The 19692-nt window shown below is 34.7% G+C and overlaps 1 protein-coding gene across 1 annotated transcript in view; it reads right to left on the reverse strand.

The window, feature by feature from the left end:
- The window catches only part of LOC143042694 (heat shock 70 kDa protein 12A-like), a 51242-nt gene that overhangs the window by 22537 nt on the left and 9013 nt on the right, over window positions 1-19692 (reverse strand). Inside the window, exon 2 of the mRNA XM_076215136.1 lies at window positions 5635-5682. Coding sequence (XP_076071251.1) covers window positions 5635-5682 — 48 coding nt within the window. The remainder of the gene's footprint in view (window positions 1-5634; window positions 5683-19692) is intronic.

The following is a 19692-nucleotide window of genomic DNA, read 5'->3' on the forward strand; positions in this document are numbered from 1 at the left end:
CCAATTTTTGAAAACTTAAACATAAATTCTCCCGAAGGTTTTTATATTGGGGACATTATAAAAGGAAATGCGCACAATATTCTGCGTCATCTCCGCAAAATTTACAAAAACTTTCAGTTGCTAGTGCTTTATGTAAACTGTGTATCACCCCGTTTCAAAAGCAAGTGATTGTGCACTTATTTTTGATTCGTAAGAAGTATACTCTCATATTTTGGTATAACAAAGCATAGGTATCCTTTTTTTTAATAGAAATATTTAAAGATGCCAAAAATATGTCAATGCTATGAAATGTTTTGCTATGTATATTGTAAAATGGATCTGTCTCCGTAAATATTCTCCTTCAGTGATACGCTGTAATCGTCTTCTTCCCTTTTCTGTGTAGATGATGGTTGCACCGACTCTAGTGTCATCACTTGAAATATTTCTTGTGTTTACTACTGTTATTCTTTTCTAAGTTATACTGATGTTTAGTAGTTGTCGTTTGTTGGTGTGGTTCATAAATGTTCCTCGTTTCACGTTTTTTTTTTGTATGGATTAGACCGTTGTTTTTAATTAAACAACGAAAAAATCTACGTTGGTAAATAAGTCTACAATTAATTTACTGACTGCTAAAATTGGCATGAAATAGCATTCTGCATTTAAATGGTTTTTTTTATGCATTATTAGCTATTATAAACTTTAGTTTATGTGCAAAAATGAGTTATTGTAAACCCGTTAGGAGCAGGAATTAGCCAAATAATGAGAAAAGCCTTTACCGTAAAGTCAGCTAAAGAAGGCCCCGACATGAAAAAAATGTAAAATTAACATGAAAACTAACGGCATAATTTATAACAATGTAGTTTATGACAAACATATGTGACAGACTAATCCAACGACAACCACTGAATTACCTCATGACATGGGACGTAAACAAAAAAAGTGTGATATGATTATTTTTCCGGTATTTTTTTTTGTTTGACGAGTGTTGTTACCTTTTGAAATATTTGCTGCTGAAAACTTGTGTCTACCTTAATCTATTATGTGTTATAGATTTTTGTATCCTGCCTTTCAACCTTTCAGAAATGTTCCTTTATATAAATATATATATATAATTTTATAACGCGTGGATTGTGACTGACTAGAAGTTACACCACATCGGACTGACTGTATTTATACCAATAGAAGATCAGAGTTTCACATTTTTAACGGCAAAATTTGAAATTCCTTTACATTTATTCAATGAAGTAACACCACACGATGTTTAAATTTGAGACCAGTAAACAATTTTAAAACTGATATAATGATCTATCATGCTGATACTGAATACAGTCAGTCAGGATCCTACTTCGTCAGAATTATCTCCCCATTACGCCAGTTCATTTTCACAATCGTAGAAATGGAAGCCATTGTAGGGATGACGCCCTACCAATTTTGCTCATGGAAACCGATAAATTTATCCACATTGCACCATTACGATCCTTATATGTCAGTTGTATTTTAAAAGACAAATGTATCAACTAGCTAATGAGCATAAATTAATGATCTTGTCTGCATTTATTCAACTTAAAATTATTGTCTGATCGGTTGTCAGGTGGAATTTTCGAAAATTCATAAACATTTAAAAAAATTCTAATTTAAAATTTCGTGGAAGGGCAGACTAGATTTTTTTTTGTGTATAAAGACTATAAACCCTAGTTTTCACACACAAAAATATATATTTTTTCAAAGATATGCATTTTCATCATCCAACTTGAAAGACTGTCGTCAAGTACTTTCAGTAAAAAAATAGCTATTCGAACACACCTTTTCTGTTTTTGTGACTCATTAGATAGGTATTTCACTTGACCCATATATTTCATCTTTTAGTACTGTTATTTTTTTGTGTTATAAAGTCAATCTGTAGATTTGATATATAAAAATAATAGAATCTGAAGGGAGACGATGTATGAAATAATCTTACGTTGTACGATATCAAGACAAAATATTCAACTCAAACACACCCTTACATAAAAAGGTGCACTCGATTTTCTCTTTTCGAAACAATTGTTACCCATTGTTAGGAATTTTTTCTTGAGTTAGATAATGGAAGGGCAGACACAAAAATGATTGAACTAATAGATTGATATGTTATCCGTCCGTGGTAATTTTTTCAAAAAAATCGGAGGTTATGCATTTTCTTCATCCAACTCGAAAGATACCCATGTCGTCTGCTTGGAATATAATTGTTCTGCTTAACTATGTACTAGATAAATTGAAAACTTATACAAATGGTGTTTTTAAAATAAACCACCTCGTAATTGAGAAGAAAATTGTAATTTTCTTTGTTTCTATTAACTTTTAAATTTTTTGTCATTATAGTAAACAATACAGTACACATTTATCGCCTTCTCTAACAAAGAGCTTCGATTCCTTTGTTCTATTTCAACCGGGTTTCCGACTGCAGTGCTTTTAAAAAAATCTATGTTTTCCTTGGGATAAAAGTCGAAAGATGTAATAAAATATCATTTCTAAATATGTGTAAATATTAGATTGAAGTACGCATATAAATTCGGAAGGGCCCTCCAATTATTTATCCCATAAATATATATGTATATATATATGTAAGACTCAGATCGACGTCCGGTCTCTAATCACCGTCCGTTCTTCAAATCGACGTCAAATACTGACGTCACAATAAAATAAGATTCCAAATCGACGGCCAATTCTATCACCCTGTAATCGACGTCCAATTTTTAACTTCTCTAATCGACGTCCGTTTTAATGGACATATGGAAAGATCCAAACGCCGAGACTCAGACATTTTTGGCCAACATGCCGTGTTATACGGAAATATATTTAAAACAAATGAATAAAACTGCCGAAATTACAGAACTAAAACTTGAATTGACCAAGAGGGGAGTAAAGACAGTTGTAGGTCAATATTTTTACAACCAAAACATAGTATATGCGACAAATAAAAGGTATTAAAACATATTTTTTTAAATGTGCTACCGATGTTTACAAGTTGTAATATTAATTATGTTGTAATTTGAAAGCAAAAACAATGAGATGTGGTGTGATAGCTAATCGGACAACTATACACCAGAGTTGAAATGAAGTGTATGCAAGCAATTATATAGCCCTTTTAATACCTTTATAGCTTGCTGTTTGGTGTAAGCCAAGGCTCCGTGTTTAAGGCCGTATTTTGACCTATATAAATGGTTTTCTTTTATAAACTGTGACTTGGATTGAGAGTTGTCTCATTGCCACTCATACCACATCTTCTTATATCTATAGGCAACCGTACGTCCTTCAACAATGATAAAGTCGGCAATTAAAGGCCACCACGACATGAAACATATAAAACAATTATTATAAAACTAAAAACTGACTTATAATAAAAAAAAATCCGAAAAACAAATATGCAAGACATAAACCAACGACAACGGTGAACCACTAGACTACAGACACATGACAAATTTGGCTGGGTTTTACATGTTTGTGAGCGCTTAACCTTCCCTTAACCTGGAACAGTGGTGTAACAACACAACATAAAAACATAATGCCAATTTATTTTGTACATTTTTCAGTCCAGGTGTAAAGCTAATGAATTTGTTGAATACTAGTATGTCTTACAGAGTTCAAACTATAATACCCTAAACACAGTTGGTATTTTCTCCTTCATTTTGTCCATTGTTGAAAACTGAGTGTTGCCCCATATATAAATGTCGTTTTGTTTTCTTTTGTCGTTGGGTTCCTTTATCTATATACGTATACTCACATGCCATTTATCAATATGCATGTATACATGTAAGTGTAAATGCAGCAATTTATTATTTTATTATTCATTGATATTGGAAATCAAGAAGACTACAATAGTTATCGAAGGTACCAGGATTATAATTTAGTACGCAAGACGCGCGTTTCGTCTACAAAGGACTCATCAGTGACGCTCATATCAAAATATTATAAATCACACGTCGTTTTGGCAATACATGACGGCATATTGGACGTCGATTAGAGGATCTGACGTCAGATTTGGACGTCGATTTGAGGAACAGACGTCGATTAGAGACCGGACGTCGATCTGAGTCTAACATATATAAGTAGTATAATCGTAGTTTACATCAAGGACGTGTGTTAGTTATACGTCCTTGTTTACATGCAGATAAACGCGGAAAAAAAAATGTTCTCTCTTAGGAGGGATAATAGTTGTGGTTCTTTCGATTTAAACACCATGATATGGATAACGCTCTGATTGGCTTATTTATTTTTCATTTTTTTTTAAATCTAGCATACGATTGGTTGTATGACTAAAAGTCAGTCTGATGACATAATCAATATCCGGACTCCTTTTTTTTGTCGTTTTTCTAAAAAAATAACTCAATCTTATTTATCACAAAAATGGATGACAAATGCGATTATGTATGCTACCTATAGAACACAAAGACATGATGATTAATTTATCGTGGATGGAAGAGAAGCGACACACAAAATGAGGTCTTCTCGTTTAATAGTATAGAAGATACACTTCAAGAGAGACAACTCTAAACTAGATAAAAAAATGTTAAACGCAGTTTTTTTCCTGTAAGACCACTGTTACCATGGTTACAGTAAAATGAAGTAAGTTTAAAGATTTAAGTGGATAAGACTTATTTATCCGGAATACTTTAACCTATATCATTTCTTAGCTAAAAAAAATCGCCTGTCAAAGGTTAATGTTGTTTTCGAATCATCCTGTGATGTTTTGGTTGGTGTTTTGACAGGAGTTTTCTTGTCACTTCCCTTTCATAAAAAGAAACGGTCACCTAAAGGAAAATTTGAAGCTTTTAACGGACACACTGCATTCATTATTGAAACTGAGAAACGAATCATTACCAAAGGTCAACGGCTATTCAAATGTTATATAAGTAACACATGACATGACTGCTGAATACCACATTAACGAGACGTATTTGTTATTTCATATTTCTGGTTTATTTGGCATTTTCTATCATCACACACAATTTCAAGAAAGAAAAACACGTTACTATGCGAGTCGCAATTTGGCTGGTGGTTACAGAGAATTGCTATGACATTGCATTTTGTAATTGCATGCACCGTATTGAAGCTACTATTCTTTTGTTTTTTGATTGATTTATCTTTTCATTCTTTTTTCAATGTATATGAAATCTTTGCTTGATTTGCAATCTGCTATGCATGCACATCCCTCGTTATGTGAATAAATTTACACAAAGGAAAACAAATTTATAAGGAAACCAATATGGTTATTTCTGCAGAAAAGGTGGTGTAATGTTTGGCATATTGACTTCAAGTTCACATGCGAATGTAATAGCTTGTGACTTTGTGTGCATAATGCCATAGGTGCACTCGGTAAGAAATTGTCTTAGTGGTTTTTAACAACACGCTCTCTTTTTCTAAATGTAGCATTGGATTTTATGGTCTTACTCTAATCAGATGTGGCTGCATATTTATTTATCAACATAGCCAAAGGGACGTCAAACTTAATCAGCTGGGTTATACAATGACAAAACCTCAATCCTTATAACCACCTTTAATATGTTTAGTATTATTTGTCGGTGTTGTTTTGTTTTTGTATATATACTGGTAATGTATATGTATATCGATATCATGCTTGTATATCTAATTATGTATATTATTAAGTAACAGTTTTACCTGTGATGCTGGTGGTGCCGTACTAGGTCTCGACTGTTCCGCACTTGTCTGAAAAATAAAGAAATCATTAATAATAGTTTAATAAAATTGAAGGAGAAGACATTTATTATATGAATGGGAAGGACAAACAAGAGAAGAAGCAGCGAAAAAGAAGGATATGATAAAAAGAAACCATATAAAGAAAATGATTTAATAATAATTATATAAAATAATACTAATGATAATAATAATAAATATATATTAATTATTTTAAAAACAATTGTGCACGGTCTTCCAATCCGAAACCTGAATGATTGATTGCTTGATTGATTGTTTGACAAATTAAACACGTGGGATATGGTCCCTCGAAACAAGCAAACAAGAAACAAATGAGATCGTGGACCCTGTATTAAACACATAGGACCAAAACATGCATACAAGGAATGATTGGTTAGTTGACTAGTAGGTTGGTTAGTTAAACACATGACACCGACTCACTAGGAGCTCGCATGAAAGGAATCGAGAGCCCAATGTCCCGGTTAAAACACTTGAGACCTAGCCTCTAGGAACACGCGAGACGGGAATTGATAGCCTAGTGCCCGTGTTAAAACACTTGAGACCTTGTCTCTAGAAACACTCGGAAAAGGAATTCAGAGCCCAGTGTCCATGTTTATACACTTAAGATCTTGCCCTCTAGGAATACGCGGAAAAGGAATTGTTAGCCTATATTCCTGTGTTTAAACACTTAAGACCTAGTCTATAGGAACGGCCGAAAAGGGAATTGAGAGCCTAGTGCCCGTTTTTAAACACTTGAGTCCTAGTCTCTATGAATACGCAAAAAAGAAATTGAGACATAATATTTCTGTATTCAAACACTAGAGACCTAGTCTCTAGTAACACGCGAAAAAGGAATTAAGAGCCTAGTGCCCTTGTTTAAACATTTTAGACATAACCTCTAGGAATACGCGAAAAAGCCGAGTGCCCGTGTTGTATCACTTCAAAGCTAGTATCTAGAAACAAACGAAAAGGAATTGAGAGCCTAGTTCCCGTGTTTTAACACTTGAGACATAACCTGTAGGATTACGCAAAAAAGGATTTGAGAGCCGAAATTCTCTTGTTTAAACACTTGAGACCTAGCATCTAGGAAAACACGAAAAAACGTTGAGAGCCTAGTGCCCGTGTTTATACACTTGAGACCTAGTCTCTAGGACACGCGATAAAAGAATTGAGAGCCTAGTGCCCATGTTTAAACACTCGAGACCTAGCTGCAGGATTACGCAAAAAAAGAATTGAAATCCTAGTGCCCGTGTTTAAACACTTAAAACCTAGCATCAGGCAATACGCGAAAAAGGAATTCAGAGCCTAGTGCCCGATTAAAACACTTGAAACCGAGTCTCTAGAAACACACAAATTGAGAAGCAATATTCCTCTCGGAACACGCAAAATCGGAATTGAGAGCCTTTATGTAGTTGCAACTTGAGACCTAGCCTCTAGGAACAAGCGAAAAGGAATTGATAGCCTAGTGCCCGCGTTTAAGCACTTGAGATCCAGTATATCTGAAAACAAGCCAAAAAGAAATTGAGAGCCTAGTGCCCGCGTTTATACACTTGAGACTAAGCCTTTAGAAACACGCGAAAAAAGAATTAAAAGCCTACACTACGAACTGCTCAGAGTCTGAATTGACCATTTGTTGTGCTCGACCAGTAAAATCGAGCACACATTTTACTCGACTAGTCTCGACATTGTCTCGACTGTACTTAACTGTACTTAAGTGTACTCGACTAGGTCTCGACTTTACTTAATTAGTCTGATTCAGTACTTGATGATCTTTGTATAGTCTGAAATGGTCTTGACCAAGGCTCGACCTGTCTCGACTAGTCTTGACCTTCAAATTTAGTATTGACTGGTGTAAATCAGCCCATCTAACTGAATTAAATATTGATCTTACAAAATTCAAGCTTATTAGGTAGTTTGATTTATTGCTGTGAAATGAAAGAATTAAATTTTAAAATAGGTAAACATTTTTTTTTATAGAAATTCAGATAGGCATCTTTAATTTGTTTTTATAACTATTTCAAATCAACTTGGATTTTTTTGTTCTAACTGCAAATCTTGCTTTTTTTACCAAGATTACTTTAATTCTTAAATTTTAATGTTTTGAAAAAGTTATAAAAAAAATTAAAGATGCCAATCTGAATTTATATAAAAAAATTTTTTTTTACCTATTGTAAAATTAAATTCTTTCATTTCACAGCAATAAACCAAACCACCTAATAAGCTTGAATTTTGTAAGATCAATATTTAATTTAGTTAGATGGGCTGATTAACACCAGTCAAAACTAAATTTGAAGGTCAAGACTAGTCAAGTCAGGTCGAGACAGGTCGAGCCTTGGTCAAGATAATTTCAGACTACGCAAAGATCATCAAGTACTAAATCAGACTTATTAAGTAAAGTCGAGACCTAGTCGAGTACACGTAAGTACAGTTAAGTACAGTCGAGACAATGTCGAGACTAGTCGAGTAAAATGTGTGCTCGATTTTATTGGTCGAGCACAAAAACTGGTCAATTCAGACTCTGAGCAGTTTGTAGTGCTAGTGACCGTGTTTAAACACTTGAGATTTGGCTATAGGATTAACCAAAAAAGGAATTGAGAGCCAATATTCTTGTGTTCAAACACTTGAGACCTAGTATCTTGGAACACACGAAAAAGCATTGAGAGCCTATTGTCCTTATTTAAACACTGGAGACCTAGTCTCTAGGATTACGCATAAAAGAAATTGAGAGCCTAGTGCCCATGTTTTAACACTTGAGACCTTGCCTCTAGAAACACGCCAAAAAGGAATTTAGCGCCTAGTGTCCATTTAAAACACTTGAAACCTTGTCTCTAAAAACACGCGAAGAAGGAATTGAGAGGCAATATTCCTTTGTTTAAACACTTGAAACCTAGCCTCTCAGAACACGCAAAAAAGGAATTGAGAGCTATATATAGTTAGTGCCCGTGATAAGTACACTTTAGACCTAGCATCTAGGAACCAGCAAAAAGAATTGAGAGCCAACATTGCTGTATTTAAACACTTGAGACCAACTCTCTAGGAACACGCGTAAAAGGAATTGAGGGCCTAGTGTCCGTGTTTAAACATTTAAGACATAACCTCAAAGAATACGCAAAAAAGGAATTGAGATCCTAGGAACCGGTGTTTAAACACTTAAAATTTAGTATCTAGAAACACACGAAAAGCACTTGAGAGCCTAATGTCCGTGTTTAAACACTTGAGACCTAGCCTGCAAAATTACGAAAAAAAGGAATTGAGAGCCTAGTTCCCGTGTTTAAACACTTGAGACCTCGCATTTAGCAATACGCGAAAAAGGAATTGAGTGCCTAGTGCCCATTCAAAACACTTGAAACCTAGTCTCTAGGAACACGCGAAAAAAGGAATTGAGAGGCAATATTCCTGTGTTTCAACACTTGAAACCTAGTCTCTCAAAACACGGAAAAAAGGAATTGAGAGCCTTTATATAGTTAGTACCAGTGTTAAGTACACTTGAGACCTAGCCTCTAGGAACAGTCGAAAATGAATTGATAGCCTAGTGTCCGCGTTTATACACTTGAGACCAAGTCTCTATGAACACGCGTAAAAGGAATTGAGAGCCTAGTGCCCGTGTTTAAACATTTTCGACATAACCTCTAGGGATACGCGAAAAAGGAATTGAGAGCCGAGTGCCCGTGTTTAAACACTTTAAAAAATCTAGTATCTAGAAGCACGCAAACAAGGAATTGAGAGCCTAGTACCCGTTTTTAAGCACTTGAGACATAGCCTGTAGGATTACGCAAATAGCGAATTGAGAGCCGGTATTCTCGTATTCAAACACTTTACACCTAGTATCGATCTAGGAACACACAAACAAGCATTATCCCCGGCTTAGTATATATCTAGGATTTTGATTGGTTAACGCACGTCGTTACAAAACCCATAGCCCCTGGGTGTTGCTAACCCATATCCCCGGACGTTGCTAACCCATGGTCCCGGGGAACTTCACGCAAGTTTTCCTTCGTTCCATGATTGCTCCTTGTGAAATATTGAATTCTGTAGATTATCCATGATGTTTGTAATGAAATATTTAATTCAATTTTGTCCTATTACATTGTATGTCGATCATTTACACTCATTTCATTAAATGCATCACTTGACTACCACATTTTCAAGGAATGGGACTACTGACCTATCAATGCAAATGACCCACGTTGACGTCACACTATCTATGACGTAACTCTCACAACATTGAGTGCCAAATTTGACTCAATCAAGTTTCTCTGTCTCCGTATTAAAAACGTCTTATATTTGACTACCTGTAGGGTTCTACCAAAGATAGTACCCTACACCCCGTAGAAACTATGTAAAATTTCCAAATTTCAATAAAACTTTTTTAGATAATGAAAAAAACGTTGTTTTCACGTTACACTTTGTACCCGAATTTCCATAAAACTCGCCCGATTCCGACTAAGACCGGGGATAACTTCGTTATCTACTTTCATATCCGTAGATATGGATATTTTAACACCCTTCAGTACCCTTTACACCCTTCGGCTACGCCTCATGGTGTACTTGGGTACTTCAGGGTGTTAAATATATCTGTAACATATATTTTATATTAAATTTTTACGTAAAACCATGGATCAAATGTATATTGTTTTTCTAGAAGCATAAATCATACATGTAGGTTGCTGAAATCTTTTTCATATTTTTTTTCTGACAATGATAAAATTTCAAGTTCCGTGCGTACTTATTTATAACTTATAAATAATAATTTAATTCATATCCCCCATTTCTATAAATATTTTTAACATATAAAGGACCCCTTCATTGATCAAGAGTAGCCTAGCTTTCTCGCGTTTTTTTTTAAAACTTTTTACTGAGACGAGTTATTTCCCTAGGTTAATTGAACAATCTTAATCAATAAAAGGACCGGGTTTTTCAATTGTTTGACATCATACTAATTTAGGATAAATTACTAGCAAGAGCCTTATAAATCTGTATAAAATATCTCGACTGTTTGTTTAATTAATAAAAATACCAGATTTGCATATATTCAGTGCGAACCTCATTCATTAGGACTTCCGGGTATGGAGTTATAGAAATTCTAAATTTAAGTCCTGTCTGGATGTAAAAAGAAGCTGTAAATGGTCGGATAATTAGTGATACGCAAAGTAGTTTGGTGGTTAATTGAAGTAAAACTATGTTTTATAATTGACGGATAGCGTTTATTCCGATCCAAAACCTCTTTTTGGTCATTTTTACAGCTATTTACTAACTTGATATTTTTGTTTAAAAATTAAAGACATAACTCAAGATATCAAATAAGAAAGTAAGGGGTAGGGATTTTTAGGGCTTACTTAAGTATCAAGGAGTATAAGGCACATTAAAAGTGCATACTCTTCAGTGTTTGTGAATTGAAACTGGAAAATGGTTGTTTTATAAGTTTTGAAACTTCCTAAAAATCATTTTGAGCATGCAAGACAATGATATCAATCCAATATTGAGAAAAACATTTTTGAGAAATTTATAGGCAACTTAGCCAGCTATTTTTAAGACAGACATTATATTATGGCAAACTTCACTGTAAAAAAGGCGTTTAGGGTTAGAACACTATGAGAACATGTTAAGGTCTAAACATGTTCAAGATTGTGTTCTAACCCTAAACACTTTAATGTTAAACGTGTTTTATGTTTTACCTCTAAACGTGTTTAGGGTTAGAACACAAGCTAAACTTAAAGACAACTTTCAAAATGATATGGTATTTGTCTAAACATGTTTAGGTTTAGAACACAATTGTTATATAAAGAATAGGATTATAAATATATGTAAATATCCAACATAACTCAGTCTTACCAAGCCTCGGACGTACACATAATATACGTCCGTGGCCCGGCTATATCTCCAGTTTGCAAATTTCAAATTCTGCCAAGTTATTCAGTATAATTATACAATACAATATTTTGTTATTGTCAATCAAGAACGCCCTATAAGAGGGCTTACAATGATTAAAGACCTTCAGTTGTAGTATGTTTTCCAAGCCTCTACAGGGTTTTAATATCAGTCACTTCAAATAAAATCCTTAACATAAATAATGGACTAATATTGAACCAGCACCCCCGACTTCCCCTCCCCCTTTCCGTTGTCCTGTTCTCATTTCAAATCAGTCATTTAAAGAAATGAGCTGCTTATTGATCTGTTACTGTTACTTAGTAATGAAATGTTTTAACTTATAGATAATTTAAAAAATGCTCAGTAAAACTGTAAGCTTTTACGGAGACTACTATAACACATGTGTATAATGCCTTTTCTCCTTTATGCAAAATTATTTATATTGCGCGAGAGTTATCGTTCGTGACAAGAGGTATCGAACGTCGGTTATGGCGCGAACCGCAAAATGGATCTCGTGGACAAAGTGGCGTGTGAAATCCAAGACAAAACATCAACAGAACAGCTTGTTAAAGTGTTTTTAGACAATAATTTCATTACTTCAACAATATCAGCAATCGAAGGTTTGTTTTTTCTATCACGATTGTTTTGAAGTGCCGTGTGGTTTAGACGAAAAATACGTCTTTGTCTTTTTCATTTGGACTCGTGTTTAAACAAAGGAAAATACCATTTCAATGTTTTCTCTCCCCAATTTATCAAATATACAAAGATCAAACTACTTACTGTTTGTTAAAGGGAACTGAATCATCATAGACATAATATAAAATGACAAAAGCTGGTAAACAACATTTAATAAAACTGCACCCCCCCCCCCCCCCCCCCCCCCAACCCCAACCCCAATTTTTAAAGTAATATGGCATTAAGTCAATATGGTCAGGTCATGTGTTTTTGTATGATGTATGAATGCATACTACGCTTTTCATGGGCGGATCCAGACATTTTATAATGGGGTGGGGGGGGGGGGTTGGGGGTTCCTCAATCAGGACAAAAAGGGGGTTCAAACCACATATCCCCATTCAAATGCATTGATTGTCCTAAAAAAGGGGGGTTCCAATCCCGACCCCCCTCCCCCTTGGATCTGCCACTGCTTTTACAATGAAAATTATGACGTCGCAATGCTTTCATTTCTTAATAACATGAGGAGACATGAATGTACATTGGGTGTGATGCAGCAGATGACAACCACTGAATTACTGCAGGCTCCTGATCATTACATGGCCTGTTCCCATATTCAATGGATGTATCGATATCGTCTTTAGGCTAAATGGAACATTTTTTTGTAACTTTTAACATTTTTCTCATTTCTATCATAATAGTGTCTTAAAAGAAAGTAAACAATTAATATGGGTGAAAAGTATAGCCTTCAACACAGAGCCTTAGCTTACACCAAACAGCAAGCTATAAAGGGCCCCAAAATGTCAAGTGTAAAACAATTCAAACAGACAAAACATCAGTGTTATTATAAATTAAAAAATAGAAACACTTCTGAACCACATCAACAAACGACAACCACTGAACAGCAGATAGATGACTGACTAATTAGGCCAAATAAGATTACATCTGTTAATAAAATTATGTTGTTTTTTGCATTGAGTCTATGGGAGCAACATTTTGACAGACTGTAACTGCTTAATGAAAAATGGCCAAAAAAATCTTAAGAAATTGGCTTTTTTTTTTTATAAAAGACTTAAAAGTAAGTGGAGCAACACATGTATTCTATTTGGCCATAGCATCATCATATTGCATGCATAAACATTTTGCAATAATAGGTATAAAAAACAACAATCAATTAATTCTTACATGTACATGTATATTGTGTTTACTAATGTTTTAAAACCTGTATTCCGTAGCGAAGTCTTGCACAGAAAATTATACTTCAATCATATTTTCAGATTTATGATTAAAAATATATTACAGAGTTGGTTGATACATATGTAGCAAGAAATACGGAGATAATAATACAATGTAATATATAACCAAATTTCTGCTGATGCCTGATAAAATATATTTTTGGGGTCCAGTTACCCGACCGACTCTAGTTTGAATCCCTGTGAACCCTATAGCTTTCTTTTTCATTTCTGAAAAATAAAATTTAAAAAAAATCAAATTAGCAGATTGTGAATTTAAATAAATAAATGCATAGATTTCTGTCATCTAAATTTCCATAAAAAATATCTGTTATGGCTAAAATGCAACAAAATGGTGATCTCCAGGTAGGGGCATGTATAAAGCGGGAATCAAAACACAATTTTCTTTCCAGATTTCGACATTGAAACCAAAATAAAAATTTAAAACAAAAATAGATAAAATTGCTGACCTTACGACCCTATTTTATAAAAGTATGTACATTTTTTAAATGTGTGTGAAGTTAGCAGCCGGTTCGTTATTCGATATTCGATATTCAATATCCAACCGGCTGCTAGCAGTCGGTTGGATATTCAAAATTAAGTTGAAAATAAAAAAAAGAATAATACTTAATAACATTAAAAGCATGATTTTTATAGTTAAAAGAACTGATAAGATACGTAGGAGATAGTTTCAGGACCTCTTCAAGCTGTCGCAAATTCTCGTTGTTCTCGAATATAAACCCTTTTCTAATTTGCATATTTGTCTAAATGTAATATAGATTAATGTCAATAAAAAAAAATCAAAGAGGTACAGTACTTTAATACAGGATTTTTCTTAAAAACAAAAACAAAAACCGATTACTCTAGAAAACAATTAGGATTATAAATAGAAATATTTATGGAAAGCCCATAAAAGAAATATATAGTGAAAAGTTACCGGAGACCGCTTAAATGAGGGTGAGACCCCCTAGTTTTTCAATGTTCACAAAATTTAAGTAAATCATAGACTCTGTAAATATAAAGGTTGTATCAGAAGGATTGCCCAAAATAATGTCATATTCGATATCTATGGAGGGCTTGTATTGTCACTTTTCAGCTAAAAATTATCAAAATTTTAGGACAAAGTGCACAGGGCTATGGTGAGAGCCCCCTAATTGCTCAATCTTTCTAATATTATGCAGACATTTATTCAAAAGGTAGATACACACGTGAAAAAAAGGAATTTGGGTAGACTTCCTGTCTTTAATGTTTACGGGGCGCCCAAATTGGCTGTTGGATATTCAAAATAGATAGTGAAAAGCGACCTGAGAACGGTTATATGAGGGTGAGACCCCCCTGGTCTTTCAATGTCCACAAAATTTAAGTAAATCATAGACTCTGTATATATAAAGGTTGTATCAGAAGGATTGTCTAGAATAATGTCATATTCGATATCTAAGGAGGGCTTGTATTGTCACTTTTCAGCTAAAAATTATAAACATTTTAGGACAAAGGACACAGGGCAATGGTGAGAGCCCCCTAATTTCTCACTCTTTCTAATATTTTGCAGACATTTAGTCAATAGGTAGATACACACGTGACTAAAAGGAATTTGGATAGACTTCCTGTCTTTAATGTTTACGGAGCGCCCAAAGTGCCAGTTGGATATTCAAAATAGATAGTGAAAAGCTACCTGAGACCGCTTAATTGAGGGTTAGACCCCCCTGGTCTTTCAATGTCCACAAAATTTAAGTAAATCATAGACTCTGTATATATAAAGGTTGTATCAGAAGGATTGCCCAGAATAATGTCATATTCGATATCTATGGAGGGCTTGTATTGTCACTTTTCAGCTAAAAATTATCAAAGTTTTAGGACAAAGGGCACAAGGCAATGGTGAGAGCCCCCTCATTGCGCAATCTTTCTAATGTTATGCAGACATTTAATCAATAGATATTACACACGTGACTAAAAGGAATTTGGGTAGACTTCCTTTCTCTATGTTAACGGAGCGCCCAAAGTGCCAGTTGGATATTCAAAATATTTAGTGAAAAGCTACCTGAGACCGCTCAAATGAGGGTGAGACCCCCCTGGTCTTTAAATGTCCACAAAATTTAAGTGAATCATAGACTCTGTAAATATAAAGGTTGTATCAGAAGGATTGCCCAGAATAATGTCATATTCGATATCTATGGAGGGCTTGTATTGTCACTTTTCAGCTAAAAATTATCAAAATTTTAGGACAAAGGGCACAGGGCAATGATGAGAGCCCCCTAACTGCTCAATCTTTCTAATATTATGCAGACATTTAGTCAATTTGTAGATACACACGTGACTAAAAGGAATTTTGGTACACTTCCTGTCTTTAATGTTTACGGAGCGCCCAAATTGGCAGTTGGATATTCAAAATAGATAGTGAAAAGCGACCTGAGACCGGTTAAATGAGGGTGAGACCCCCCTGGTCTTTCAATGTCCACAAAATTTAAATAAATCATAGACTCTATATATATAAAGGTTGTATCAGAAGGATTGACCAGAATAATGTCATGTTCGATATCTATGGAGGGCTTGTATTGTCACTTTTCAGGTAAAAATTATCAAAATTTTAGGACAACGGGCACAGGGCTATGGTGAGAGCCCCCTAATTGCTCAATCTTTCTAATATTATGCAGACATTTAGTCAATAGGTAGATACACACGTGAATAAAAGTAATTTGGATAGACTTCCTGTCTTTAATGTTTACGGAGCGCCCAAAGTGCCAGTTGGATATTCAAAATAGATAGTGAAAAGCTACCTGAGACCGCTTAAATGAGGGTGAGACCTCCCTGGTCTTTCAATGTCCACAAAATTTAAGTAAATCATAGACTCTGTATATATAAAGGTTGTATCAAAAGGATTGCCCAGAATAATGTCATATTCGATATCTATGGAGGGCTTGTATTGTCACTTTTCAGCTAAAAATTATCAAAATTTTAGGACAAAGGGCACAGGGCAATGGTGAGAGCCCCCTAACTGCTCAATCTTTCTAATATTATGCAGACATTTAGTCAATAGGTAGATACACACGTGACTTAAAGGAATTTGGGTAGACTTCCTTTCTCTATGTTAACGGAGCGCCCAAAGTGCCAGTTGGATATTCAAAATATTTAGTGAAAAGCTACCTGAGACCGATTAAATGAGGGTGAGACCCCCCTGGTCTTTCAATGTCCACACAATTTAAGTGAATCATAGATTCTGTATATATAAAGGTTGCATCAGAAGGATTGTCCAGAATAATGTCATATTCGATATCTATGGAGGGCTTGTATTGTCACTTTTCAGCTAAAAATTATCAAAATTTTAGGACAAAGGGCACAGGGCTATGGTGAGAGCCCCCTAATTGCTCAATCTTTCTAATATTATGCAGACATTTAGTCAATAGGTAGATACACACGTGAATAAAAGTAATTTGGATAGACTTCCTGTCTTTAATGTTTACGGAGCGCCCAAAGTGCCAGTTGGATATTCAAAATAGATAGTGAAAAGCTACCTGAGACCGGTTAAATGAGGGTGAGACCCCCCTGGTCTTTCAATGTCCACAAAATTTAAGTTAATCATAGACTCTGTATATATAAAGGTTGTATCAGAAGGATTGCCCAGAATAATGTCATATTCGATATCTATGGAGGGCTTGTATTGTCACTTTTCAGCTAAAAATTATCAAAATTTAATGTCATATTCGATATCTATGGAGGGCTTGTATTGTCACTTTTCAGCTAAAAATTATAAAAATTTTAGGACAAAAGGCACAAGGCAATAGTGGGAGCCCCCTAATTGCTCAATCTTTCTTATATTATGCAGACATTTAGTCAATAGGTCGATACACACGTGACTAAAAGGAATTTGGATAGACTTCCTGTCTTTAATGTTTACGGAGCGCCCAAAGTGCCAGTTGGATATTCAAAATAAATAGTGAAAAGCTACCTGAGACCGCTTAAATGAGGTTGAGACCCCCCTGGTCTTTCAATGTCCACAAAATTTAAGTAAATCACGGTCTCGGGTAGGTTTTCGCTATATATTTTGAATATCCAACTCGCACTTTGGGCGCTCCGTAAACATAGAAGACAGGAAGTGCACCCAAAGTCCTTTTAGTCACGTTTGTATCTACCTATTGACTAAATGTCTGTTAAATATTAGAAAGATTGAGAGATCAGGGGGCTCTCACCATCACCCTGTGCCCTTTGTCCTAAAATTTGGACATTTTTTGACTGAAAAGTGACAATCTTAGCCCTCCGTAGATATTGAAGATGACGTTTTTCTGGAAACTCCATCTAATACAATCTTTATATATACAGAGTCAATGATTTGGTTGCATTTTAGGGACATTGAAAGACCAGGGGGGTCTCAACCTCATTTAAGCGGTCTCGGGTAGGTTTTCGCTATATATTTTGAATATCCAACTGGCACTTTGGGCGCTCCGTAAACATAGAAGACAGGAAGTGCACCCAAAGTCCTTTTAGTCACGTTTGTATCTACCTGTTGACTAAATGTCTGTTAAATATTAGAAAGATTGAGGGATCAGGGGGCTCTCACCATTACCCTGTGCCCTTTGTCCTAAAATTTGGACATTTTTTGACTGAAATTTTTTTTTTTTGGCTTTCCATATATATTTCTATTTATAGTTAAAAATATTTCTAGAGTTATTGGTTTTTCTTTTTGTCGTAAGAAACATTATACACAAAAGTACATCTTTGAAGTCGTTTTTATGACAAAACTCTATATTACATACAGACAAATAAGTCGCACGGAAAAGGGTTTATATTCGAGGACAACGAGAAATTGCGACAGCTTGAAAAGGTCATTTAATGATTCCTACGTATCTCCTCAGTCCTTTTGACTATGAAAATCGTGCTTTTTATAATTTCAAGTATTTAATTTCTTATGATTTTTCACTAAATTTTGAATATCAAACTGGCTGCTAGCAGCCGGTTGGATATTGAATATCGAATAACGAATAACGAACCGGCTGCTAACTTCACATACATAGAAAAAATTGGAATCAAACATATATCTTTATTTGGCCTGATTAAAAATACAAGTACCACAGCATGTAAACACAATTTATTTTATTTCATTTCAGGTGGAATGATTGCATGTTAGATGAACTCATACTTTAGATTTTTAATACCCTGCTAAAAACTACAAACAATATAATGCATCAGTGTGACATGTGTCCTGTGTTTTGCACTTCTAGCAATGAGCTAATCAAACACTTATTCATAAGGCATCGCCATGAAGCAAACTTTATAGTACACTGCTCATCTCAAGGATGTGGGGCCTCATTTAAAACTTACGATAGTTTCAGAATGCATTGCAGTCGCAAGCATGTAGAGGAAGATTTAAATGAAGCAAATGTAGCTGTTGAGGATGAGGCAATGGAAGACCAGGAACTTGACACATCTTACATTGCAAATGACTTTGATCGTAAAAGTATGGATGCTCAGTATTTACTTAAACTTAGGGCTGGACATAGCTTAAGTCAGGCTGCTATTCAGGACATTGTCGTGTCAACAAGAAGTTTATTTTCAGATAGATTTGATATCATTAGAGAGAAAATGAGGACTGCTCTGCCAATTGAAATGCAAAATGCTATTGACTTTGATGAGATTTTTAGTGACACTTTATTTATTGGATTAGAGACCGAATATTTGCAAGATAAATTTTTCAAAGAACACATGGGCTATGTTGAGCCTCTCCCTGTAAAACTTGGCACTATGAAAATGCAAGTAAAAAAAAAACAAACAGTATTGGTTCACTGAAAAAGAAATTTATGGTTACAAAGTTCCATTCATGAAACAACTTGAACAATTGCTTTCAATGAATGAAGTTCAAGCTTGTTTACATGAAGAAGTAGAGGATTTTGGGAAAATGACAGATTTTTTTGATGAAGCCTACATGAAAAAGGATTGTTTTCAACAACATCCACATGCCCTGTTGTTTTGTTTATATTTTGATGATTTTGAAATTGTTAATCCCATTGGATCTCATAGGAAAAAACATAAATTGTCAGCTTTTTACTGGACTTTATTGAATATTTCCCCTGAATTTAGATTTAAATTACAAGCCACTCAGCTTCTTGCTATTGCTAAAACAAGGTTTTTAAAGAAATTTGGATTTGACATTTTGTTATCAGACTTTGTGGAAAGTATGAAAAAATTGCATGGTGGATATCCTCTTAGATTTGGATCTGATGTGAAAACAGTTCATGGTACATTGCTTTGTGTGTTGGGA

The sequence above is a fragment of the Mytilus galloprovincialis genome, chromosome 8 (genome assembly GCF_965363235.1).
Source record: "Mytilus galloprovincialis chromosome 8, xbMytGall1.hap1.1, whole genome shotgun sequence".
Taxonomy (NCBI): Eukaryota; Metazoa; Mollusca; class Bivalvia; order Mytilida; family Mytilidae; genus Mytilus; species Mytilus galloprovincialis.